General features: G+C 39.6%; 1 protein-coding gene across 1 annotated transcript in view; it reads right to left on the bottom strand.

The window, feature by feature from the left end:
• The window catches only part of ncanb (neurocan b), a 150,623-nt gene that overhangs the window by 42,499 nt on the left and 80,832 nt on the right, over positions 1–27,292 (bottom strand). Inside the window, exon 10 of the mRNA XM_087785370.1 lies at positions 2,689–2,805. Coding sequence (XP_087641496.1) covers positions 2,689–2,805 — 117 coding nt within the window. The remainder of the gene's footprint in view (positions 1–2,688; positions 2,806–27,292) is intronic.

Consider the following 27,292-nt stretch of genomic DNA (forward strand, 5'->3'; position numbering starts at 1 on the left):
GTTTTGACAATGAGATAACACTAGGGTTAATAAAGATATTTCTTTTAAATTTGGGGATATCGAATATTCGAGTTTCTGTATCGGGTTGAACATTTTAGTATTATGACAACCTACACACCAAGAGGCATTTACTTAACCAGTGTCTGCAACCATTTATTCTAAAGAGCAATTGATTAAAAAACACATAATGAAAATTGAATATAGAGTAAAAAAAAACCATTGTCACTTTTAAATGATTAATGAAGCTAATATATAGTGAAAGTCTGTTTGAATCTCAACAAACAATGTCAAATGCTTGTCAAATTATACAGTATTATTATTTACAATATAAATATATATATATATTTTTTTAAGTCTTTCTCAATCTGCAGTAGCTGTATCAAGGGCCACATGACTTTTTCACCAATTTTGTATCGCAACTCAATTTAAAGAACAGTCTATAAATAAAATGAATCTTAATACAGTCTGTAATATTTCAATACATTCTCGCAATTTACTTATTTTTTTACACATTTTTTAATTTTCTATTCATCAAATAAAATATTTACTTTACTCTCCGATTGATTACTTACTTTTGACATTATTCTTCTGACTACCTTTTTACCGGAATAAAAATCATATGTCTGCCCCACGATGGATAACATTTTGCTGTACGAGGATAACTCATTGAAATGAATGAATGCATAATGTGTTTCGGCTTCATTAGAGCAACAAGTGCTTAAGCGGGAGGCTCGTCCTACCGAGCCATGAAAATCAATTTGTCGTCCATTGTACATTTTTTAAAATGGACGCTGCTTCCCAAACACTCTTGTGGTCCTTTTAAAAAAAATGATAATAGAAGTTATGTGACTCTCCACATATATATATTTACACTTCAACCTATCAGGCATCAGGTATGTGTTACAATATTCCTATAAAAACATTGATTTTGTCGTCTTTTTCTATTTGTTGACAGAAATAATCAGTTCAGATTAGGTTACACCAAGGCACTTTCATCCTTAGATTATTGTTGTACAGTATACTAATATGCATTTTTCTGTCAAATATAAAGCTATTCTTATCCTTCAAGACCATTTGACCCTTTTTTTGTAATCCACACAACACTGGTGACAATTCTAGCTTTAACACTGTAACTAACGGTTGACGCGACCCGAATTCTGATGGAGTGACAGCAGTTTTTCTGAAAAAGAATAAAGGTCAAAGATAATAAGACCGGAGACAATAAGGATTTCTGTGAAACTCTGACACTTGATCTTTGACTCCCTCCATCTTTAATGAGTAAAAAGAAATCAGCTGGGCTTCCTGACTGCAAAGGACCTTGCTGAGTAATCACATTTAACCCTGTAATTTATGTATCATCGATCATGTTTAGATTATAAATGTGATTATAATACAAATGATCTTTTTTTTTTTTTGGACAACTTAATGTACGTTTTAACCATTAGATGAGTTGAAGTTTGTGTCAAGTTTTGAAAGAGTTTCTTTCAACGTGAAGCTCAAATACATCTGTCGTGAGTGAGGCAAGGAAGGACAAATCAAGAAATATCTCCTGCGGTGTCTTTGGTCACAGTAATACTGTCTGTCCAGATAGGAATAAAAAGAGCTGAGCAAGGAGGCAAAGCCATTAGTCACCTTAACTTTACCCTCAAACAAGTAGGTTTGATAGAATTACAATATCACTTGACGATACGCGTCGATATTTAACAACACTGTATCGATATTTCGTAATTTTGGCTTTCAAATCTTTAAATATTGTTCTTTAATGGGTGATTTTTCCACAAAGTGTGTATAAAAAAGAAAAAAAATGTTTATTTTCAGTTAACATGCCACTACATGGTTGCAGTCATTATAACTGAGGATGAGCGGATGCCTCCTTGATGCCTCCCAGATGAGGTGTACTGTGCATGTGCAAGAACGATGACTAGTAAATCCAGCCCACCAAGTCAGTGTATGTGGCCCACAAATGGTTGGTTCAAAAGCGAAGTATATAAATGTTCCTGTTAAAAATGTGTGTAGAAACGCATCATGGGAGTTCACTGTTATGTTAGGACCATAAGTAAGGCAAGTGTGGTAATTAGCAGCTCCCACTGAGTTCTGTTTAGTGTGAAAGATGGCAATGAGCAGCTTGCTACATTATATTTAAATATACAGTACTGTGTGCCAAAAAAAAAATCAGTGACACAGCAAGGCATCTTATGGCAATTATATGATATCCTCTTCTTAATTATTTTTTTTATAAAAACATACCACATGAGTCTCTCGGTTCCATTGGAGGTTGCGATTTTTCTATTTTCAATATCTATATTCTGAAGAGTTTTATAGAGAAACAGGCTAAACAAAAACGATCACACGGCTGAGTGGAAATATGTTTTTTTTTCTTTCAACTGCTGCAGACGAAAAACACATTCAATCACAATCTTCCTACTGTAAAAGCCTCATTCACAGACCGTCACAAGTGGCTGACGGAGACCATATGGAACGTCCCGATTTCCCAGGCTTGATCTAAAACCACTGGAGCAGACCGGGAAGCGACAGTTGGCTCCAAGATTGGCTCAGAAATGTAGAGGAAAATGGCAATTTGCAAAGCTGGTGGAAGTTCTACGACCCGGCATCGCATAGACAGAACATCTGTCGACAGCTGCTGGCCTCTTAGATCCCCCTCCTCGCCTTGACCTGCCATGCACTCACCGATTTCGCAGCTCTCTCCAGAGAAGCCCTGAGGACAGTAGCAACTATAGCCGTCACCTTCCTGCAGGCAGCTGCCTCCGTGAAGACACGGGCTGGTCTGGCAGGGGTTCTTCTCTTCTGTGGACCCAGAATAATCCAGTTATTCTCTTCCACTGAGGAACTGGATGAATAATATGTTGAGTTTGTATAAGAGGGTTCAACATGTGTAGTAAACAGAGAAGAGCATGATGTATAAGAATAAAGAAACAGACAATGAAAGGCAGCAGCAACAAACACAAATACAGAAAGTGTGGCTTTTGTGTAATATTATCTTATATGCCTACGTTGCCGTGGGCCCTTTAATTGGCTAAATGGAGCTGAAATTATGTTAATTATATGTATTTAAGACCTATTAAATAAGGTTTAAATATAATTGAAATTTGACATAATTGAATTTTCATGTGGGCCCCTAAATGTGTCCTATTTCCCTTGACCTGATTGAGAAGACATATGACCTCCCCCCTAAAACCTTCACTGAGAGGTCAGTAGTCACATTCACACAAATACAGACACACAAACAAACACGCGCAGACCGACTGACACACACATGTTTACAGGCAAACACACAGACACACACACATACAGACAGACACACAGAAACATGGACACAAACACACAAGGATCGACAGACGGACACAAACACATATACACTACACATGCACTCACATACACAAACAGACACACATACACAGAAGTTTTGTATTTTTCTGGCCAAAAAACAAAACATAAAAAAAAAATCAAAGTTTGTCACTTGACATCAGATAGAAAATACAGCCTTTTCATGTAAGTCTGACTTTGATCCAAAATGTCACATGTCTGTGTCAGAGTGTTAACATCTGTTGTTGCAAAAACATCCTCATCAAAGTGTCCTCCTGCACCCTACTGGCATCAGAATATTCTTTCAAAGGCAAACGTGGCGAGAGCTGCTGTCCTGCTGTTCCTCCTCACACCAGATCCTCCTGATGAGACGAGTTGCTCATAAATTAACAGATCATTTCCACGCATTCTGGCCAGCCACTACTTTTTATGGCACATTAGTGTGTTCCTGTGAGGCTCATAAACTCTTTATGGACTCGAGCTGCAACTCAAAGCCTCTTCATGGAGAAGTTTTGAATAGAGTAGAACCTGGAGATGATGTCGTAGTTATTGCAGTTATATTTTAGTGCGGGGTCAAAGGTGGGCAGAGACTTTGACAAAGACAGAGTGAAGTTGAAATGCTTGTATTACTCAAAGACCAATCCGTGATGTTTTGTGGTCCAGAGTAAACTTATATCTACGCAGTAAAAGAAAACAACGTTTTAGTGGCCTTGACTTCCTCGTGAAGATGAGGTTTTGAAAATCAGGCAGAGAGACTGTAAAGAACCTTCTGTTGACACGCCGTGATTGAAAAGCTGCAACAGAAAAACATTAAAACTGATACGCTGAATGAGAAAGCCATTAGAGCTTGCATCATTTATAAGAACAACACCAAGAAGAAAAAAAAATTGTACGTGAACAAGAAAAGATGCTTTCTAAAGGTTAATGATGTCATGATGTTGAGATAGGTTTATCTTAAGCGAGGTGATAAAGGCAGGGAAAATAATATTTCAGCGGTAGGCTGTAAAAATGAGGCTGTATGATTTGATTCACATTCACTTTCTTATTTCTACTTTCTTCTGACCTGGAACTTTTCTACCTCTACCCTCCTATGTTCTTCATGTTGTGTTTGGCATGACACTTGTCGAGTTAAGTTCTTTCGAGGCTGTGTTTGTCTTATCTGTCTCGGCCTTTTATGTTATATAGTTTTACTGTGTATTGTTTTTGATTGTTAAAGTGCTTTGTGACCCTGGTCTGTGAAAGGAGATTTAGAAACAACCTTTACTTACTTACTTACCTCTTCACTTCCTGCATCAGTTATCATAAGTGTTTAAATGCATTATTTTTTATTTTATGACAGAGATTTTACTAAAGAGCTTCACATTTGCACTCAATCAACATTTTTACCAGTTGAATCCAAGACTTCCCACTGATGAAACAAATGATTACATATTTTAATTGAGCTTCTCGTTATTTTTGGTTCAACAATAAATGTAACTCTTCCATTAGCTTTTTGAAAACCCAGCATCCCAGCATGCATTGCAGGACTTAACTATTCAATTAACCTACTGTTTGTATGAGTTTAATAAAAAAAAAGAAGTGTTAATATAATAAGAAGCAGCTGATACTGCCCATCTTTACTTGAAACCTTTAAGACTCAGTGTTGAAAAATAACAATTTAGGTCCCCAAAAAGAACAAACGCAAAGTATTTTTCTTGTATTGGTTCAATCGCATTAAAATGATCATAGGGTCCAATTGTTTTTATTTTTTAACTTGATCCAACATTTGTATATAAGGCTAGACAAGGAGTCACACACACGTTCTGATCAGGATTCATGTGATTCAAGTAAGAAAATGCTTTGAAATGTTTATCAGTTTATTTTATTCGTGTCTAGAACTTGAAAATATGTAGGTATTGTGGAAAATATCTCCCACAGACCAACACTATGTAGTCCCCAGGGGGAAACCAAGCGGTACATGGACATTTGTATACCTCTGTCTATTGTCTTTCTTAATAATGGGGGGGAAGTCACAACCTATCTCATCAACCCTCCCAGTTTTTTAGGCCCTCAATTAGTAAGGGATTTTGTTTTTAGTATTCTGAAGCCTGTTGATCATAAGCACCCTGTGCATGAGCAGAAAAGATACTTTCTAAAGGTTAATGATGTTGTGATGGTGAGAGAGGATTATCTGGTCATCAGCCACTCATTAGTTGCTGAGTATAGTTCTTAAGAGGTTTAATCTTCAGATAGACCTCCTGCATCTTCTTCCTGCGACCTTGAACCTTGACATTTTATAAGGAGCTTGTTTTGTAATTGTTGCAATATTACAATGTTGTGTGAGACCAGTAGTCAAAACAGATCCATTATTGAGACGTCAATTACAATGTTCACATGATTTTCACATGTCTAGCCATTGGTCTTACATTGTATTACGTATTGAACTTGTATATTGATTACTATGTTACCAGTTTTGGGAGAATCTCCTGGTTTGGCAATGTTCTAGTGTGGTTGAAAACTGGAGGCTAGAAGCTTAATATTATAATAAAAGGATAATAATCACAGTCTTTGACGATACAGTATTATGTGACCTGTGAAATGTGTGAATAGGCTACTTCAGTGCAATGTATAAACCATTCATAAAGAAATTTGTCTTCTTACCACACTATTTTTTCTGCTGATCCTCCAATATCTATTCCGCATTTGTTTACATTTGTTTCAAATAAATAGGTATAGGCTTGGTACAAATGCCTTGTACACATGTACATGGACTAATCTAGTCCAAGAAATCTAAAGAAAATCAAGAAAACAGAGCATACCTGTATGCCCTAAAATACTGGCATTGGTACATATGCATCTTCTGATAGCAGCCACTCTTGGGTTGACATCTCCTATACAAGTGTCACTACCAAGCTCTTAAGATGCCAAAGAAGGAGATAGTGAATATGGGAGAATTCTATTTCTGCTATGTGTCTTGTTTGTGATATATTTGACTTGTACTTTCAGGCAACCGGAGCCCAAACTGAGAAGGGAGTTCTTTGAATAGAGTAAAGAGACCAACCATAGATGATTGGAGTCCAAACTGGTCCCAAAAAATCATGCACACCTCCCTTTCTGAATGTGAACATAGACCTCTAAATTGTTGTTAAGACAATGTGTGGAAATTCTATATAATGAGATAACTTCTGTTTAGTATTTCAATATAACAAGATTTCTGTAAAAACGCACTTACAAAACCTTACTTAGAGGCATTTTTTAAACATGCAAAAAAGGCCTACAATAACATCTGAATGCATGTTTCTATATTTAGGTTTCCAGGGTAAAGTGGTAGTGCAAGATCTCATGTTTTCTGCCTGTCATCTATTATTTTGTTGCGTCTTTTCAGTTCAGTTTTTTTTGTTTTTTTTAACCTCTCGTCAGAAGCAGGCAAGTGAGCAGGAATAATTGAGCGGTAGGTTTTCTCTCCTCTTAAGGAGCTCCTTAACCTGGACAGAACTGCTAAACTAGTGAATCTCCTAAAAAGGGAAAATAATTTTCCTAAGCTTTTATGTTATTTAATTGACATTTTGAGATCTCGTTCCACCGCTCATTTTGCTCATCACATGGTTTTATCTCTTTTTAGTTGGCTTGTGTGATTCTCGTGATTTAGTGTGGCCTACATTTTTGAGTTGGGATTTTGGCTTTTTGGACTGAACTATGTTTTGACTGTTGGATCTGCTCCTGAGTCGAGGAGCCACACATGACACAAAAGTTAATCTTGTTGGTTAAGAAAACCGGAACTTAAGTAAACCTTAAAAAATCATTCCTTTGTTTTAAGCATTCTTGGTTTGAGCTGTGAACTGAACAAATGGAAGAACACTTGACCTGAGCAATGTTAACAACTTGTATGATAATAATAATAAAAATCATTCTTCCTAAATTGTGTTCCATTAAAATTTGTTGTTTTTTTTCATCTTCCAATTTCTATTTGTATTCAGATTCATGAAAAGATGTCAGTGTTTACCCGCAACTTTAACTTTATGATGATAATTAAATGAGAAAAATTATATTCATTCAACACTTTTTTTATTTGATCCTTTATTTGATATTATTATTATTATAGTTCTCCAATAAGACTCAGTTTTATTCAATTCACTTAACAAATAGGTGAGGTAAAGTTATAACAGCAACTAGGAGAGAGAGACAACACATTGATGTCTGTGGTCGGTCAGTGTTGATAGCAGAGGTGCTTCACAAGAACATTGATCCAATCTGCAACAATTAGTTACGTCTTATTACACTCAGGCGAGCGCGTTCTCTTGGCCATCTGTTAGCGAGTGTTGTGCTCAACACTTCAGGACGTTGATGATTTAATGCATGAACAAGCGTGTAAAGTCCTTATTTGTCAATTAACGGGGATGTGTGTTTGTGTGTGTGACTTTGTGTACACTGTCTACTAAAACATTAGTGTTGATGGTCAAACAATATAAAAGCATTCGGGAAAACAACATTGATAGTTTTGCTGTGGGGATTGAGGAACGAAGAAGACAAAGTGGTGATGAGTTTCGTTGAGTAGTCTACTGAAGATGAGAGGGAGAATGTCAGCGAGTAGAGGACGTTTGGTCATTATACTTCCTCTTAAAGCTTTCTACGGTATTATTATTAATTACACATGGGCTTAAAATAGTCCTCTGGTCCACTCCATGACTCCTTTTAACTCCTAAAAAAGATTCGGAGTGGAGTGCTTGTGTTTGGATTGATGTTTAAGGGTGATTTTATGTCAGAACATGTTACCAATAAAATCTTACATGCGTTGATACCAAAAGCCTGGTATGGAATGCCAGGAGTTTCATAAATAGGAAAATATATATTTTTTATATATATATATACATATATATTAATATATGGATATGAATACACTCATGTATGCGGAGAAGGGGTAATAAATACAAAACATAATGTGTATATAAATAAGAAAATATGTTTATCCATTGTTTTCTTCCGCAGTAGAAGAAAGCATATTCCCAACAATTCTCCCCTACTGACTGGTTCTTTCCGTGTTTATATATTTCCTCATTGTCAATTTCTTCTTCATTCTTTTCCTCCTTACAGTCAAAGACATTGGGTGGATATTTAGCCCCGCCCATATTGTTAAAATTGCTAACCAATAATTTTGATACTGGGGCGGAAGCTTTTGATCTGCAATTTCAAAATTATTCAGCTTCAGTCGTTATAAAAGTTAAATACATGCAGTATTTTGTCCATATTAATAGTGACATAAATATATTGTACTTATTGGGCAACAACAGTTAAGGTTCAGAACAAATTAACAAAATAAAACAAAGCATAACTGACAAATATTACACGTGATGAAGTGTATGTAATATTCCAGGAATTCATCATCTTAAACGAGGCGGCCAAACTCAAACACACAGGGGGAAAACTCTTGGGGCAGTTTACGGCCAAACGAAATCTATATTTACAAAGCCGTTAGTATCAGGACTGATTGATCTAAGATCAAAAACAAAATGTCAAAAGTTTGAAAATCACAATATGTCTGAAAGGTTTCTGAGAGGCATGAGTAGCTCAAGTTCATTTGAGCGACAAACTTAAAGTTTAGGGACATATTTTAAATTATGCATTTTAAGTTGAGAATGCTAATGAGCCAGAATAGGTTTTATGACAGAATAACAGCTAAAGAAAAGTGGAAAAATTGGGGAAATAATGGATCAGTTAGTATATTAGATTCAAGACTATAATACAATTTTGACTCAAGATCTGTCTTAACTGAGCCAAAAAAAAAAAAACGTATCCCAAAGACGATGGGTCGTGACTAAAGAAATTATTTCAAACTAAGGGGCAACATAGTCATTTTTGGTGGCCATTTGATGGTTGTCTAAAGATAAAAGTAGGTTCATGTTTATGTTGATACGTTGACATATAATATAAGATAAGATAGTAAACGCAGGCTATATAACGATTATACGGTAATGTCTACAGTGATGTTAACAAAAACTTTTAACATACAGAAACATACAGAACTTTTGTTCATTTGTGGTACGAACTGAAAAGCTTCACTAGTACCAAGTAACAAAACATTCCTTATCTTTCTGTGCAAAGTTTTGGTGCCAAGAGTTAAATCACATAAATCAATGCTGGTGATCAGCTGAAACTTTTGATTGTGATGCAGGAAAAATATTTGGTTATGGGTTATACCTTTTGTGGTTAGGCTCACAAGTGGGATTCTTGTGCATATCGAGAGTTATCACAAGATGGCCGCATCATTCATCTGGCCGTCAGTAATGATTGAAACATGTAGTGGCGTTTAGATCTATAAACAAGTGTAATTGTGTTCTGAGTGTGTGATGACAACTAATCATAACTAAAGTTATGCAGTTTCAGTAAACATTTAAATCATATCAATTTCAAAGCGTTTTGCAGCTCCACTATATGTGGGTTAAAAAGACAACTCAAAGTGTGACTGAAATGTTTTTTACCGCCCATTTTGAAGTAGTAAATAATAAATGAAATACCAACTTCCAACAAGGTTTTCAGAAAGTTTGGTTAAATATATATGATTTTTTTTATTTTGTATGTCCAACTTATACAAGGACAGCTAGCCTAGATCTGAAGGTGGAATACTGAAAGCAAAAGTGTGTAGTTTTTTGGGGGGGATTATCCTCTGACTGGCATTATAAAACCATCTCTTTAGATGTTTTAATCTCCATCATCCTCGTGTCAGACCGTATTTGAAATGCAAGTTCCCCATTTAAAGAGGGTAACAAAGACACCTCTTGCATACAACGAGGTTCTCAAATCTATCTGAAAGGTCATGCTGACAGGAAGGATTCTGAATGTCCACTTGGCAAAACATCAGATGCATAGACAGACATTTTCTGTGTATCCACAGGCTTATTACCCCGGTGCGCTCAGACTCACTGAGCCCTGTAATAGCTTTGCTGAGACAGAGATCATACCTCGACTGGTTCGAGTGCTCCCATATTTGAGCGAGATAAGCCATCCCCTGGTCCAGCAAGTGTGTCGCCGTTAAAATTTTAATCCCAGACTGTAAAGCTTCTGAACTGTTATAGTGCATCCATACGGACAGATGAGCTGAACGTACGATGGTATTTATGTCCTGTCAAGATCATCTCTGTCATAAAAGCTCAATGAATTCTCAGTGAAATATTCATGTAGTCACTCAGCATAAACCTTCAACTGTGGTGCACAGAGAGAATGTCTAATGTATGAACGAGCCACCAAACCAGCAGCAGCTTCTGTCACGACAGGAGGGAAGAAAAAAAGTAAAGAGCTCAAACGTTTATTTCTCCAACCCTTTTAGATGATTTTTTTTTGGTAAAAGTTTTCTGAGCAGATACAAGTTGCTGAATTGAATTTCCTCGTCCTCAGGAAGATTCTTGCAAGGATCCAATTTCTAGCATTGGTTCATGGCCGAGCGACTCGGAGGATTGTTTTTTTTGTCTTAAGTAATAGAAAAGAAGAGACTCGGCTGGAAAATTGTTTTCAAACTGCTTAAAGATCTAGACCAGAGAAAGGAACGTTTGACTGCAAATTAAAACGTGACTCAATTATTAAGTCATTAAATTCATCTTGAAATCCTCCAACATGGAATTAGGATTCTAAAATTTGTCTTTTTAGCATAATCATACTATGGCTGTGAAGACAGTAAATAGCACTACTGGATTAAAAGGTCTGGGGACTTATATTGGTGACGGACCGGTTGACTGAAATGAGGAGAAATATTAAAAAAAAGGAGATTGACATTGAGGATTGTTCACAGTCAATAAGTGACACTTGATCTACTTTTACTTTAATTCTGCTGCCATTCAGTCGGTCAGAAATATGTGTATCAAAACAAAGCTTTAACGTGGCTTATTGTTTGTTGTTTGTGTGTCTTTTGCATTTGAGCTCCCTCAGTCACCGTACAATAAAACTGCAAAAACTTGAGTTCTTGTAAAGTGAAGAAAATTATTTGAACAACCTTAAAAAGTGAGCACATTTCTATAAAAAAAATAGTTAATTTATTAAGCAATTAAAGAATTGAATTAACTAAAGAATTTTAGCCATGCAAATTACCATAGGCCAGAATATCGAACTAAATTGGACAATATTTGCAGCCGGAAGTTATTTGGTTTGTTTTTGCAGTGCAGATGTGGGTCTCACCTGTGAGTCATTTTGTATCATCATTGCATGTGGTGACTGGAAACCCAATTTTCCCAAGGGATCAATAAAGTTCTATTCATCCATCTAGTTCAATATCACTTTTCACAGACAACGTCCAGTTTTTAATTAACTATTTGACTCCATCTGTTGGATGGAGAGTATCGTATGATCATCAAGAAAATCCACTTACAGAAAAGAGAGTCAATGATTTAGTTTCACACGTGAAGATCCAAGGATGTACAATACATTAGAGGAAAAATACTGACAACCGGACTCTCGCTAATTTAACTAGCAGTACCGTATAAACATGTAAACATTTCCTTCAGTTTATTCTAGCTGAGTGGTCATAATGAAAACTTGTCTAATCTTCGTCCAGAAGCCCAGCCTGGCTGTGACACATGTATCATCATGTCCCTGGACAGGCGAGTCATCACCTCGGATGGGCTCCAGTTACCATCCTGCCACCTAAACACTCACCAGGGGAGAAACATTCCTGGTGAAGAATAGATAAGAGCGAAGAGCCAAAGATGGACTAGGAGAGCCAGATTAGACGAGTCTCTCGGGGCAGGGCAGGGGTAATGTCAATAAAGGTTGGAAATAGAGGCTATGAAGAGAAACACTGACACTCATTCATCTATGTGTCATTTATAAAGAAGGAAATGTTTTTCAGTTTTTCTTCATACAAAACTGACAAGTTTCATGGAACACTTGACATGTGAAATTACCTCTTTATTGGATCATTCTCCCCTAATGAAATGCATTCTGCTGTACTCACGTTAACATTTATAAACAGGAAAAAAGTGTCATCTCCTTTACATAAGAATGTAATACATTGGCTCTGACCCAATTATGGGTTGACCAATGTAAAAATGAAATGTTTTTCAACTGCTTTGGCAGCAGGGAGAGCAAAGAGATGATTTAGACGCCTCTTTTGGTGGCCGCACAATTAAGTGATGGCATCACAACGGCCAAACTGCTTTTTTTGTAAATATATTGGGTGTTGCAAAAAGTACTCAAATAAATAGTTGTTTAATTTACTTATGAAAATTATTTATTTTAACCAATTGTTTTAATCTAAATCTATCAATTTAGATACATATTTAATATTTTGATTCATGGTTTTTGTTTCAGACTAACTTGAACTGCAAAATCATGAAAATATTACGGAACCCCTAGAAAGACTTTTACTACTATTATTGATAATAATAACAATAATAACCATAAAAACAGTTATAAAAAATTAAATTAGAATTAGAAATGTGCATGCGCACAAGATCATTTTAAGTATACATACAAAAGTTTTAGGTTCTTATGAGAATGAATGATGAAGAGCACGCAGAAGAAGATGTTCTTAAATTATGTTAATAAATAACATGGCCCAAAGCTTTGTATCCCTTACACTAAAACAGATGACATGCTTTTGAAAATGTTTTTTCAAATGCACGCTCGAACCTTTCTGTTTCGCACACAAAAGTGTATTAATGTATTTCTTATATGTAAGTAAGTAAGTAAGTAAGTAAGTAATATTTATTTATATAGCGCTTTTCGAGACCAGGGTCACAAAGCGCTTAGACAATCAAAACAATACTCAAAAAAGTACATACTTTAAAGATCAAGATAATACTGAGAACAACACAGGAGTTCGAGAAATTCAAGGAAAAGCCTGAACAAATAGAAACGTCTTAAGATGTTTCTTAAAGGAGTCAGTAGACTCCATCAAGCGCAAAGAGAGAGGAAGATCGTTCCAAAGCTTAGGAGCAACAGCCTGAAAAGATTTCTCTCCTCTGGTCCTGAGCCGTGTGCGTGGAACCATAAGTAGATTCTGATCCACAGACTTCAGAGCCAAAGCTGGGGTGTAAGGCTGGATCAGATCAGTGATGTAAGGAGGAGCCTGACCATGAATAGATCTGAAAGTAAGAACCAGAATTTTAAAGTTGATCCTGAAAGAAACTGGAAGCCAGTGAAGAGTTTTAAGGATCGGAGAAATGTGAGTTCTCCTACTTGAGCGGGTCAGAATTCTCGCTGCAGAGTTCTGAATCAACTGCAGACGAGACAGCTCCTTCTTGTTAAGACATGAAAAAAAACTGTTACAATAGTCCAGACGAGAAGAAACAAACGCATGGATTACAAGCTCCAGATCATGTTCCGACAACATTTTCCTAAGTTTAGAGATTTTTCTCAGTTGAAGGAAACAGTTTCTGGTCAGTTTTCTGCAGTGTCGAACAAGAGACATGTCTTTGAAAAAATGTCGGTAGAAGAGCTATTAAAGATAATCGAATTCAAATAAATCTAAATCAAATAAATACTACCATTGTAGAGGACAGGAGAATTAAGTGTGGATTGTTGAATATCCGATCCCTGTCCTCAAAAGCTGCACTAATTAATGAACTTATATCAGATAAAACCATTGACTTATTATTATTAACCGAAACTTGGCTGTCTATAGATGATTACGTATCTTTAAATGAATCAACACCACCCAGCCACACTAACTTTAACGCCCCTCGACGCTCTGGTCGAGGAGGTGGAGTCGCAGCCATCATCAACTCATGTCTGTCAACCTTTACTAGACCACAATGTGATTTCAACTCTTTTGAAAGTATTATACTTAGCGTATCTAATACAACCTTGAGATCAGGTCAGTCACTTCTCTTTGTTGGAGTCTATCGTCCCCCTGGACCTTATTCTGAATTTTTGTCTGAGTTCCCTGAGTTCTTGACCAGCCTGGTGCTTAAATCAGATAAAGTGATTATTGTTGGTGACTTTAACATCCATGTTGATATGGTCCATGATAGCTTAGCTAACAGGTTTAACTCTATCCTGGAGTCATTTGGTTTTTCTCAGTATGTACATGAACCAACTCACTGCTTTAAGCACACATTAGACCTTGTCCTAGCATACGGACTTGAAATTAAAAATGTTATTGTCTCTCCTCAGAACTCAGTTCTTTCCGACCATCAATTAATAACCTTTGACTTCATTTTAAATGAGCCAAGTCTACAGAGCAGGAGCACTCTCAAAAGATGTCTGTCTGAAAGTGTCGTTACCAAGTTTATGGAAATAATTCCCTCTGTGCTCAGTAAAACGCCTAGCCTCAGTGTGTCAAGAAACTCGACCCATAGTCACCCAGACATTGATAACTTTGTGGGCAGTTTTACAGACTCGTTGCACAATACGCTTGACTTAATCGCACCACTAACAAAAAAGGCTGTTAACAGAAGTAGTCTTGCTCCCTGGTATACTCAGGAAACACGTAAATTAAAACAGGTTTCTAGACGACTAGAGAAGAAATGGCGTTCATCAAAACATAATGAATTCTACCAGGACTGGCAGGATAAGTTAAAAATATACAAGGCATCTCTTCGGAAAGCCAGAGCCAGCTACTACTCATCACTTATAGAAGCAAATAAGAATAACCTCAAGTTCTTATTCAGTACTGTAGCCAGGCTGACACGGAGCCATCAGTCCATTGAGCAGTCCATCCCTCCTCATCTCAGTAGCAATGACTTTATGAACTTTTTTAATGAAAAAATTGTAACTATTAGAGGAAAGATTCAAGACCTCCTAGATTCGTCTAATACAACCAGTGCAGCCTCACCGGTCACAGACACTATGACTGATACATACTTTGACTCCTTTCTACCAGTGAGTCCTCGACAGCTGTCCCAGGTTATTTCCTCCTCAAAGTCCACAACATGTCTTCTCGATCCTATTCCCACATGGCTACTTAAAGAACTGTTCCCCTTACTTAGCACTTTCATACTTGACATTATTAACCTGTCAATAACATCCGGCTATGTGCCTCAGATTTTTAAATTTGCAGTAATTAAACCTCTGCTTAAAAAACCCACTCTCGATCCAGAGGTCCTCACTAACTACAGGCCTATCTCTAATCTAGTATTCATTTCAAAACTTCTGGAGAAAGTGGTAACGAGTCAGCTCTGTGATTATCTCCAGGACAATGATCAATTTGAGGTGTTTCAGTCTGGTTTTAGGGAACACCACAGCACAGAGACCGCCCTGGTAAAAGTAAGTAACGACCTACTGATGGCCTCTGATCAGGGCCATGTTTCAGTTCTTGTTCTTCTAGATCTCAGTGCTGCATTTGACACTGTCGACCACCAAATCCTTCTACAGAGGCTAGAAAACCATTTAGGCATTCGTGGAACTGCTCTTGACTGGTTTAAATCTTACCTGTCGGATAGAACGCACTATGTACATGTCAACCACCTCTCATCGACACACACTAAGGTCAGCTGTGGTGTCCCACAAGGTTCTGTTCTTGGTCCAATACTATTCACAATCTATATGCTCCCACTAGGGGACTTGATTAGAAGACACTCTATACATTTTCACTGTTATGCTGATGACACCCAACTTTACCTGTCCATGAAGCCAGATGAAAGAATTCAGCTAACACAATTACAGTCCTGTATCACAGATATCAAGTCATGGATGACCAAAAACTTCCTCCTACTGAACTCGGAAAAGACTGAGGTTTTACTAGTTGGTCCGCAACATCTCAGACAATTATTAACTAATGATCTAGCTTTACAAAATGGACTTGCTCCTGCTACTAGCACCACTGTAAAGAATCTGGGTGTATGCTTTGACGAGGACTTATCATTTAACTCACACATAAAACAAATCTCACGGACTGCTTATTTCCACCTTCGTAACATTTCAAAAATTAGGCATTTCCTTCCTTTAGATGCTGCTGAGAAGCTCATCCATGCTTTTGTTACCTCCAGGCTGGACTATTGTAACTCTCTTCTGTCAGGCTGTTCTAAAAAGTCTCTCAGAACTCTTCAGCTCATTCAGAACTCTGCAGCTCGTGTCCTGACTAAGACTAAGAGGCGCGAACATTCCCTACATTGGCTTCCTGTAGAATTTAGAATACAATTTAAAATCCTTCTCCTAACCTATAAAGCCTTACATGGTCTAGCACCAACATACATTAAAGATTTAATCCAAACTTACCAACCCTCAAGGACCTTACGATCCCTAAACTCTGATCTACAAGTTATACCACAAATCTCTAAATGTAGATTCGGAGCCAGGGCCTTCAGTTTTCAAGCCCCTCTACTGTGGAACAAACTACCGGCTTCAGTCCGGAGGGCAGACACCCTCTCTATGTTTAAAAATAATCTTAAAACCTTACTTTTCGATAAAGCCTATAATTAACTTGACTGTTTATCTCTAGCTGTCATAACTAACAAAACTGTTTATCTTAGCTGCTATAGGCTGAGAATGCTGGAGGAGTTTTAGTTTTACTTTTAGACACCGAGCTCTGTATATCCTTCTTTTCTCGCCGGGGCCGTTCTGGCTTGGCCGGTTCGGGTGTGGGGGTCCGGCGGGTGGGGCCTGTGGGTGCCTTGGGCCTGGTGGTGGTGACCGCTGGTGCCGCGATGGCCCCGTGCGCCGGCGGGGGGGTGGCCCGCTTCCGGGGGGTTTTTGATGGTGCGTGGGGGCGGGTGCTGGCAGGGGTGGCTGGGGTGGTGGATGGGGAGTTGCGCTGGGGGTGGTGCTGGGGCTGGGGGGTTGCTGGTCGGCGGGTGAACCGTCGGGGGTGGGGCTGGGGCTGGCCAGGTGTTCTGGATGACCTTCCGGCCCCGATGGCTTCGCCTGGTCTGTGGTGGGGGGCCTGTCTTGGGGTGGGTGTCTGCTGCAGCGGTGGCTGTGGTCCTCTACCCGCCCTGTGTGGCATGTGCCGTGGTCGAGGGGTTTGTCGCCCTTGGTCCTGGGGGTTCGTGGCCGGGCTGGTCGGTCTTTCGGGGGCTTCCCGGGTGGGGGGGGCCACACTGGGCGGGGCCGCATTGGGGGGACGGCGGAGGCATTGGGCGGACCCATGTTACCGTAGTGACCATGTACCACCCATGCAAGTGCTGCTGTCCCCCTGGGTGCTGCATGGTGGGTGGGGGCGGTGGCTGGGGGTCAGTACGTGTGATGGGCGGGGCCTCGCCACCTTAGAGACCGTGGACTGCCCATCGAATACTGCTGGCCCCCCAAACTTCCCTCATGGGGAGGTGGGCTGCGGCTGTTGGGGACGGTCTACAGTTCAAAGACTGGGGGCCGTTCCCGGACGGCTGCGGCCCCATTGCCCCCGCCCTGCCCGCACAACCGTGGCCCCCCTGTGACCCGGGGGACCTGGGCCGGTGCCTGGCCGTTGCTCCCCCGGGCTCATGCGGTGGCACTCAACCCGGCTACTGGCCGTGTCCGCAGGGTATTGGGGGGGGGGTTCCGCCGCCGCTGCTGTGGTGGGTCCCCATCTCCTTGACTCGGTCCCCTGCTATGGACTTGGTGGCAGCCTGACGGTCTGGGGGTCCTCCTTCGCCCGGCCTGACCCCGGGGCCCTATACCCTGACTGGTTCTTCTGGCTGCCCCTCTGCCCCGGTGCCTGCGCCTGGTGCCTCCCCCTCTCTGCTTCCTCGGTCGTCCTCGCCTGTGCTCGCCCTCTCGCGGCCCCGGTGGTGGTCCGCCTTCTCGCTGGTGTTTGGGGTCGGCTCTGGTGGTTATCTCGCCTGCCGGGTCCTGGTCTCCCGCGGGTTCCTGCCGCGGCTTGGGCCCCTGTGTCTGGATCTGCTGTGCTAGGTATGTGCCCTCTGGCCTGGCTATTTCAACCCCCCCCCCCACCCCCCCTCCCCTCTATATATCCTCACCCGTCACCGGAGTCTGTATACCTGTGTATTGTCTACATTTGTCCCAAACCCACACCTTTTTATTTCTCTCCCGGAGCCCCAGGGATCCACCTCCAGAACTGCTGCTGATCCAGGGATCCACCTCCAGAGCTGTTGCTGATCCAGGTATCCACCTCCAGAGCTGCTGCTGATCCAGGATCTTCACCACGTCATCAGATCCCGAGTTCTCTCCAGCACCCCCATGGACCCTCCTACACTCTCCTCTTTTCTCTCACTATATCCTCCCTCACTCCTCTCCTTATCCATCTGTCTACCCCCCCATCCTTCCTCCCAGCCGGTCAAAGCGGCAGGCCGTCAACAATGAGTCGGGTTCCGCTCGAGGTTTCTGCCTTCTAAAAGGAAGTCGCCTTTTCCTCGCCATTGCTCACTGTACAGCTCACTGTACAGTGTTTTGTTTCTTGCTCTTTGTTGAATTGCTGGGATCTATTTTTCCTTAATCAACTGTAGTCTTATTTCAACTGTATAGTGTCTTGAGATTACTTTGTTATGATAAGACACTTTAAATAAAATTGAATTGAATTGAATTTATCAAATACAACCCCCAGGTTTCTCAGGCTCAGTTTGACAGACTGACCCAAGTCACCCAAGTACTGACTCAACCCTGGAATCTTATCATCAGGAGCAATCACCAGAGTTTCAGTTTTGTCCACATTTAGCTGTTAAGTGTTTTCACTCAGCCATTGTTTGATTTCTAGCAAACAATTGACTAAGCTGTTCAGCCTTTGGGGCTCAGTTGGGTCAAAAGAGCAGTAGAGCTGGATGTCATCAGCAAAAATGTGATAAGAAACATCTGTAAATCTCTGAATGATTTTACCAAGGGAATCAAGTACAGCAAAAACAATAAAGGACCCAGAACAGAACCTTGAGGGACTCCACACAACAGATCTGCCGATTCAGACCTCATTTGATTGGCAGATACACTAAAACTGCGCCCAGAAAGGTAAGATGAGAACCATTCTAACACAGACCCAGACAGTCCCACTTCATCCCTTAGTCTTCTCAGCAGGATCTGGTGATCAACTGTGTCAAAGGCTGAGGACAGATCCAAGAGCACCAGAACAGTGAATTTACCCGAGTCAGCCGACATCATGATGTCACTGGACACTTTCAATAAAGCTGTCTCCGTAGAGTGATGTTTACGGAAGCCAGACTGAAACTTCTCATGTATGTCGCTCTGATCCAGGAACAAAGACAGCTGCTCAGACACCACCTTCTCCAAGATCTTGGACAAGAAAGGGAGCTTAGAAATAGGCCTGAAATTACTGAGGTCAGTTGGGTCTAAGCCTGGTTTTTTGAGCAGAGGCTCCACAATGGCATGTTTAAATGCATTGGGAAAAACCCCTGTGGAAAGGGAGAGGTTCACCATATTGGTAACCCAGGGGCCAATTACATCAAATAATTTGATAAAAAGCCTACAAGGAAGGACGTCATCTGAGCAAGAGGATGGTTTCATCTTGTTCACTAGTGCTGAAATATCACCAAAAGATACAGCAGTGAAGGAGGACCAAGAGGAGGAGATGGGCTCAGAGACAGTAGGGGTTCCGAACAAAGGGGGAGAGATTTTCTCTTTGATCAATTTAATTTTGTCAATGAAAAATCTCAACAATGCATTGCTGTCAGCTTCACAGAAGACAGGCGTGATTTGAGGAGCAGCAGACACAAGAGAATTAATCGTGTCAAACAAAACTTTGGGGTTTTTCCTATTTGCTGCTACCAGTTTTCTGATGTAATCAGATCTAGCAGTTTCTACCATCTCATTGTAAGAAGTCAACAGATCCTGAGGTGAAGTCTGTGCACCTCAAGTTTAGTAGACTTCCAGAGACGCTCAGTCTTTTGACAAAGTCTCTTCAGACTCAGGAGATCTTCATTTGTCCAAGGGCACCGTTTTTTTCTGAATTTTCAAGTTCGATTTCACAGGTGCCACTTGATCCAGTATTTCAACACAATGATCAGTGAAACAGTGAATCAAACTGTCCACGTCTGGGCAGTCATCAAAGAAAAGAGCGTCAAACATAGCAGAAAAACTGTCTGCAGTATCGGCTGAGATGACACGCCTCTGAGACCTAACTTTCAAAGGCTTAGGTTCAGGGATGAAGTCCAGGTTAAACAAGACAAGAGAATGATCACTCAGATGGACATCATGTACAGATACATTAGAAATGGCCAGGCCAAGAGTAAAAACTAAGTCTAAAATGTGGCCTTTTTGATGAGTGGGTTCAGAAACATGTTGCTCAAATTAAAGGCTTCAGTTAAAGTTAAAAGTTCTTTAGCAAAACAAAATGTGATGTCATCAACATGAAGATTAAAGTCTCCAAGAATAAGAACAGATTCCATTTGAATAATGGAAGATAAGAAGTCACTAAAGTCTTTCAAGAACACCGCCGCAGGACCAGGCGGGCGGTAGATTGACACACAATAGAAAGGTATTGTAGAACCAACCAAGATCATCTGAGATTCAAAAGAAGTGAATTCCTGTGTCTGAATCACTTTGCAAGAACAACTCTCCCTAAAAACAGTAGCAAGACCTCCTCCACGACCAGAGAGGCGAGGCTTCCCCAGGACAGCGTTCCTTACTGGACAGAGTTCGTTCAGATGAATAAACTCTTCCCCTCTCTGCCAAGTCTCAGAAAGACATTATAAATCCAAATTAACTCTTGTGAAAAGATCATTAAGAATAAAGGATTTATTAGTAATGGAGCGAACATTAAGAAGTCCCACATTCAGCACCGATGACGTCACTGACGACGCCACTTCACTGACAGGCGCGCAACAGCGGTCACGTGGGTACCAGCTGTCACTGACGTTCAACTCCCTAGTAAAAGCCGAATTAAAGAGAGGAAATGAAAGGTCTGGACAGACGGCAGCGCTGATGTGTCATCATTCTCTTCAGCGAGAGGAATGTCGATCAAACATCGATGACGTTCGATGACGTCAGAGTTGTTCCGAGCGATCGCGACTGCTCGTCTCATCCTGACCTGTACTCCAGCCCCACTCGATCGCTTGTGGAAATCGCCCGGTACCCGAGAGATCAAACGATATTCCACAGAGTCCGAGTCGATGAGAAGCGGAGCCGGAAACACGTTCACCGGACGTTGCTAACTGTCGCGAGTGAAGTCCTCCATCGACTCTCTGATGTTGAAAAGAGCATCACGATCATAGATCATAGATGCTTGATACATATCTTAAGTGATATGAGCATAAAATCCGGACAAGTAGTCGTTAAAAAGACAGTTTTTGGCAATTATTGCAGGAGCTTACGTTCAAGCAGCCGATCAAAGGCTCACCGGAAGCGGAAGGTTCCCTGAGGGCTAAAATCTGCATCTTAATCTGCAAATAAGTATCCTGGTGTAATGTTCCCTGTGTTTCATTTGACATCAAACTACACATTTTTATTTGCAGGTATAACCAAACGCAGTCAAGCAGAATTGAACTGAGCTACAGGTTCAATGTTTCAAAACAACCAGTTGAGGACCACAAAGGAACAACGAACACTCCACTGAGCAAGCGTGTGCAGAAACTCTGACTCGAGGATCCATTGTTACAAGAGCCGCGCTCGTGGTGTCTTCATTCATCCTAAATAAATTGCATTATCTGGGCTGTCAGAGTGGCGAGAAAATAATCCATTTAGTCTTATCACAGCAAACACATTCTATCCAATTTGAGCTTTTTCAGCACTGCGTCTTTGAGCACATATTTCAGGGTTCTTAGAGGTGAGAGTTTGGACTCATTGAGCTGTTTGTGTTACATTAACTGTCAAGTTGTAAATAAATACCCATCATAATCCAGCCCTGTCATAATAGGAGCCTGAATTAATTATGTGAGTGAGTGTGTGTGAGTCCGTGTGTGTCAGCACACTTGAAAATGCTTTTTGTAATAAAACATGACTTACGACATTAAGTTTTTACATAGCTCGCCCCTTAAAGCCCAAACTTTTGCCCCGTATGATTTGTTGGATTATTTCTTAAACTTGTACAATTGTTAATTTTATTTACAGACTTTAATGAGAAAATAATGCTTTTGAGTTATGATAAGATATTTCAACATTTCATTCAGTAGCTGCTGTGGAAGTCTTTTCCTGACATTCTAATTCTCGTGTTCTCACCAAATCCGGTGTAATTGTGTAATATCACAGCGATGTGTTGCAGGTAGTGACGCATAATGTAACCAACAGGTACAAAAGTGTCAAGATTCCAAAATCCCTTGGATTACGGAATGCAAGGAGTGTCATAATTAGGTCATAACAAAAGCGATTGGAAATAGAGCTATGGATGGGACAACATAAGAGTAAATAAAGATAAGTGGAGTGGAGACAATAACCTGTCTATAGATAAGGATATATCTATATGTAACTGTTTTGCTGGCTGTTTTTTTAACCTGTTTATGTATTTCCTCCCAGCGTTTAATTTCATGAAGAAAATTTTGCACAAATATTCAACCAATTTCCAAGTCAACAAACTGAGAAGTGACGTTGCAAAGTTAAAGCGAGACGCAGCAGACCAGCTGGCATGAAATTGATGCATAAATTGCGGCAAATATCTTTCTGTTATTCCGACCTGTAGATCCATGAAATCTGTCAACCGTCATCGATACCATTAAATCTGTTCTCAAATCTAACCAGTGTAGATTATTAGAGGCTCCCGGCAATTCATGTTTTAATTTGCATAACTGTTAGTCTTTTCTACAAAGACTGGAAGATCTAATCCAATGTTGAAGGGCTGTGCAGTGGACAATAGACACTGTGAAAATATGTTCTCCCAAGCCTGGATTTTATTTCACCGAAACTACAGTTTCTAGGGGATGGGGGAGACACGAGGCTATTTGCTAATTAAGTGTATAAGTAGATATTGATACACTTAAATATTCTGATTCACAGTGTTTGTTAATTTTTATATTGTAATTAAACTTTCTGCTTTTCTCTCCACAGCCAAATGAAGAAATAAATCCTGCGAGATCCCGGAGATGACTGAAGACGAGAGGGTACAGTCGACTCCAGCAGCTGATGTTGAAATATTAAACCCTTTAAATACATTGCCCTGAATCGGTGAGGGTTATTTAAAAATATACAAAAAGTACAATACACTTGAGTAGCAGACTTTTCAGCTGTTTGACTGTGAAATCGAGCGAAGAACTTGAGGTTCGCGAACACCTCTTAGGCTGTTTAATTCCCCTGCAGCCTTGTTTGTTTCTGACTACTGCAGGAGCATCAGAAGCAGGAGGAGTCCGGGTAGGTTTGCCTGAGGACTTTTTCAAAATGCAATATTTACTTCCCTGTGCCCCTGTCAGAAGGAATCATCAAAATCAATCTGTCTTTTGAGTCAAGAATATTCACCTCCAAAAGAAAATGTGGTCAATGCTTTCTTAGCCACCCCCTCTTACCACAAGTGTCTTCTTTTACATCCTCCCTGCTGAGTTTGTTTCAATCTCTTCTGCTGCTGAATGCCTTGCGACTGTCGCTGAGGGCCAAACACCTCAGTGAAAGCTCCAGTCTGCATTCAACCTTAACAAGTAAGAGATGTCGTCGAGTCACTTGGGCAATCTGGCAGCTAAAGAAAAAACAAACAGCTGCGTGCACTCCAGTGTGGCTCCATTTAAAATCATAGATTTCTGTGTTCACTCAGTTGACGGCTGCCAGTGTGTGTTCGCCCACTGCAGCTGACAGAAATGCAAATGTGCATCACTATAATACTGCGGCTTTAAATGTCATGCTAACGGCTTAATGGCGCCACTGAAGGGACCTTTCATAACACAGCTTAAAAACTTTATTTGCAAAGGTTGCAACAACTCCTCAAACATTTAGATCATATGTTTTAAACTCAAGGCTCGTTGGCTAAATCTGGTATGTCAAGTAATTTAATTAAGGCCCACTGGATGGTGTGATCAAATTCCAAGTACCACGTTTATGTTGATATGGTGGCCTATAAAGAGGACAGTGTTCAATTAAAAATCGGTAACAGACATTATAGGTATCTACTAGAGCTAACACTTTAACACATTAATTTGATTAAATTAACAAGTTATACAAATACTTGAATAATAACACTTTGGTGGCAATTTAATGCAAACTTTATAACGAAGTGATTCAGTCACATTTTTTTCATTTTAAATCTTTTCTTCTTAGTAGATAGATTTGATTAGTCATGCACAACAAGTCTTTATTTGGGGACCTTAAGCACATATGAGATTAAAATTTGATTAATTTGATTATTGACTAAAAATACTGTAGTTATTGTTTTATTTTTTAGCGACTGACAGTAGTAGTTTCTACAATCATACAGACTTACAGATTACAGTAAGACTAAGGATAGAGATAAGTAATTTGATGGGAATTTGACACTTATTATTGGAAAGTATAGCATACCACTGATCCAGTCTGTACTGGAGTTTATTCGATTTTCATTTGAGTCAGTCAATCCAAAAGTCACCTTAATAGCTAGAAATACTAGCAGGATTGCTGCTATGTAAAAATGACTGAAACTTTCACACGTGGACTCAATAAACCCTGTAAAAGTGACTTGAATAATATATGCTTATGTGTTCCAAACCAGATGTCATTAAAACTTTCTTTCACTTCAAAATGAAGGGAACCAAACTTAACTTGTTAAATACAAAAAAGACTACGGGATGATAATAATAATAATAATAACTACTAAATTGAAAAGCTGGTTTTGGTTTACTGTTTTTGCAGTATCTGCAAAATTGTTGACATTGATTTTGTCTTTTCCTTATCTTATCTTAAACACTGGCACCTGTCAAACAAATAACATGAACTAATGAATGAATTTAACTTTGGTCGTATAAAATGAAAACAACAATTTCAGTGTGTGTTATAGTAATAGATACAGAGTGGCTACATTTATAGTTTCACATATATGTTGAAATCCTTCTTAAAATTGTCTGATTGATGCGACTCTCACTTGTTAGAGCAGAGAAACCTGATGTCACAGTCACCACCGACTACCTGAGTAAGTTGGTAAGATTCTGCAAAGCCAATTACTGACTGAAGGACTATATTCTTACTGACAGCTGCCTACAGAGCTCTATCGCTTCATCCATCTCCACTTTTTCTTATTTCTCTGTTGGTTGCAACATAGATGATGTAACCTGAAAAAACTTCACCTTCAGCCCACAGGAGGGAAGCTAAACCAGGAAATACACTTGTAGAAGTGCAGTTTTATTCGATGGCAATAGAAGTAACCGGTGAATTACTGTTGTTGTATCTCAGTATCTCAAAGAATATCTCTATATATTAAATAGTATCTGTGAGTGTTTGTCTGTGTGTATGTGCGTTTTTTAATAGGTGCATTCGTTTCTTTTTCTGTGTGTATTCGTGCATGCGTGCGTGTGTGTGTCTATGTATATGTTTGTGTCTCTGTCTGTCTGTGTGTGTGTGCGTTTGTGTCTGTCTGTGTGTGTGTGCATTTGTGTCTGTCTGTGTTTGTTTGTGTGTGTGCCAAAAAGCTAATTTCAGGATTTCTGTGATTAAAAAATTTCCTTGCAAACCTTTTTTGGCGCAGGTTCTAAAAAGGGCTGGACACATTAGCAGGATTGGGAAAAAAAGCCATACAAATGTTATAATCTCTTCCTCGTTCCATTGTCGACATATTTTAATGAAGTTGTTTACAAGCAAGCAAGCAAACAAATAAAGCAATCCATAACTTCCTTGGGGGAGGTAACATTTTAGCAAGCTGTGCTAGTTTACTTAATCAACTTTTGATTCATTTTTCAAAGCTTCATGAGCTGCGCATTGTTGCTGCTGTTATCCCAGAAGAAAGTACGAAACTAATAAGATGAGAAACAGGCGTGAGTTTGAAAATCGTTGAGGTTTTGAAGAGACAGGGGATGGAAGTTTCCAGAATCATACTTTTAATGATAGTGAGTCCTTCAGATCAAAAGTTGCACTTCTTCAATTACTTTTGATCTTTCGCTGCGTTTCTTGGTGTGTCTGAACCTATTTGCTCACGAGGAAAACAACGTTTGGTGAATGCAGTAATTGCCCGGGCGAGGTGGCAGCATGCTGTAAGATTTCAATTAAAACACTTTTGTGGGTACTTTGACAGAACTGACTATAAATCTTCAAATCCAGAGGGAACACCTAACAGCACCAGGAAGACTAAGAAGTGTCTTTAAACATACTGAATTGATAGCTGATGAAGTAACAGATCCTATAAAAAAGTATAAAATGTTGAAAATAATATTGTGCTCAGGAAAACAAACAGGAGCTCCACATCAATTGTAGCTGTTAGAGATGTTCCCGGAGCGGTTTGTTGTGCTGCTCCACTGATCTACAGAGGCCAGTAAGACGAGCAAATATTCATAAAACTCTCTAGCTCAACTTGTTTTTCCTCTCCTCTGAGGCTCCGCGACCAGTCGCAGTCATCCGTGGGCTGAAGTACGAGCTAAGTCACACAGTCCTGTTTCAAAAAATACACTTTTGCGATGAGGGGCACAGAGACTGATTATGACCAGAGGGGGCCTAAAGGCAGGAAAGGCTAATATAACATTTTTACAAGCCTATAAAACCTTTCAAGTTGTTTCCTTTTTAAAGCCACCCGTGAAAAGTTACAAACGTTTTGATGTCATATTAACTTTACAAGCACTGGTGACTGTTTAGTCGAGGTTTTGAACCATAAATCCACAAATTCCCTCATTTAGGATCTATTTTATGGATCAAATAGTATCAATGACCCAGAGTTGTCAAGAACAAAATGTTTTATTTTTAGAATTAAATAAGAGACTTGATAAAGACAAATGATAAATGGTTATATTTCTGCTTGTTCAGCACTTAGTCATCCATTAATGCACACCATCAGTGGTAGGAGAAGGCAGCTCACCATCAGTAGCAATTAGGGGTTTAAGGAAATGCATATACACTTAAATATAACATTATTATTTCCACTGTAGTGTATAGATTTAAAATATACAACGTTAATATTGGCTTCAGATCATTGTATTTTTATTATTGTCTTATGGTTTATATTTTAATATCATATATTTGTTTTATATATTTACAAATACATTGTAAATATTCACAATGCTTGTTCATTTTTGTGTTGTAATTAAACTTCCAGCCACTAGATGGCAGCAGTTGTTTAGTCCTATGCAGCTAGAGGAATTATGAGAGCCCACCA

The sequence above is a fragment of the Callionymus lyra genome, chromosome 2, assembly GCF_982586985.1.
Source record: "Callionymus lyra chromosome 2, fCalLyr1.hap1.1, whole genome shotgun sequence".
Lineage (NCBI taxonomy): Eukaryota > Metazoa > Chordata > Actinopteri > Syngnathiformes > Callionymidae > Callionymus > Callionymus lyra.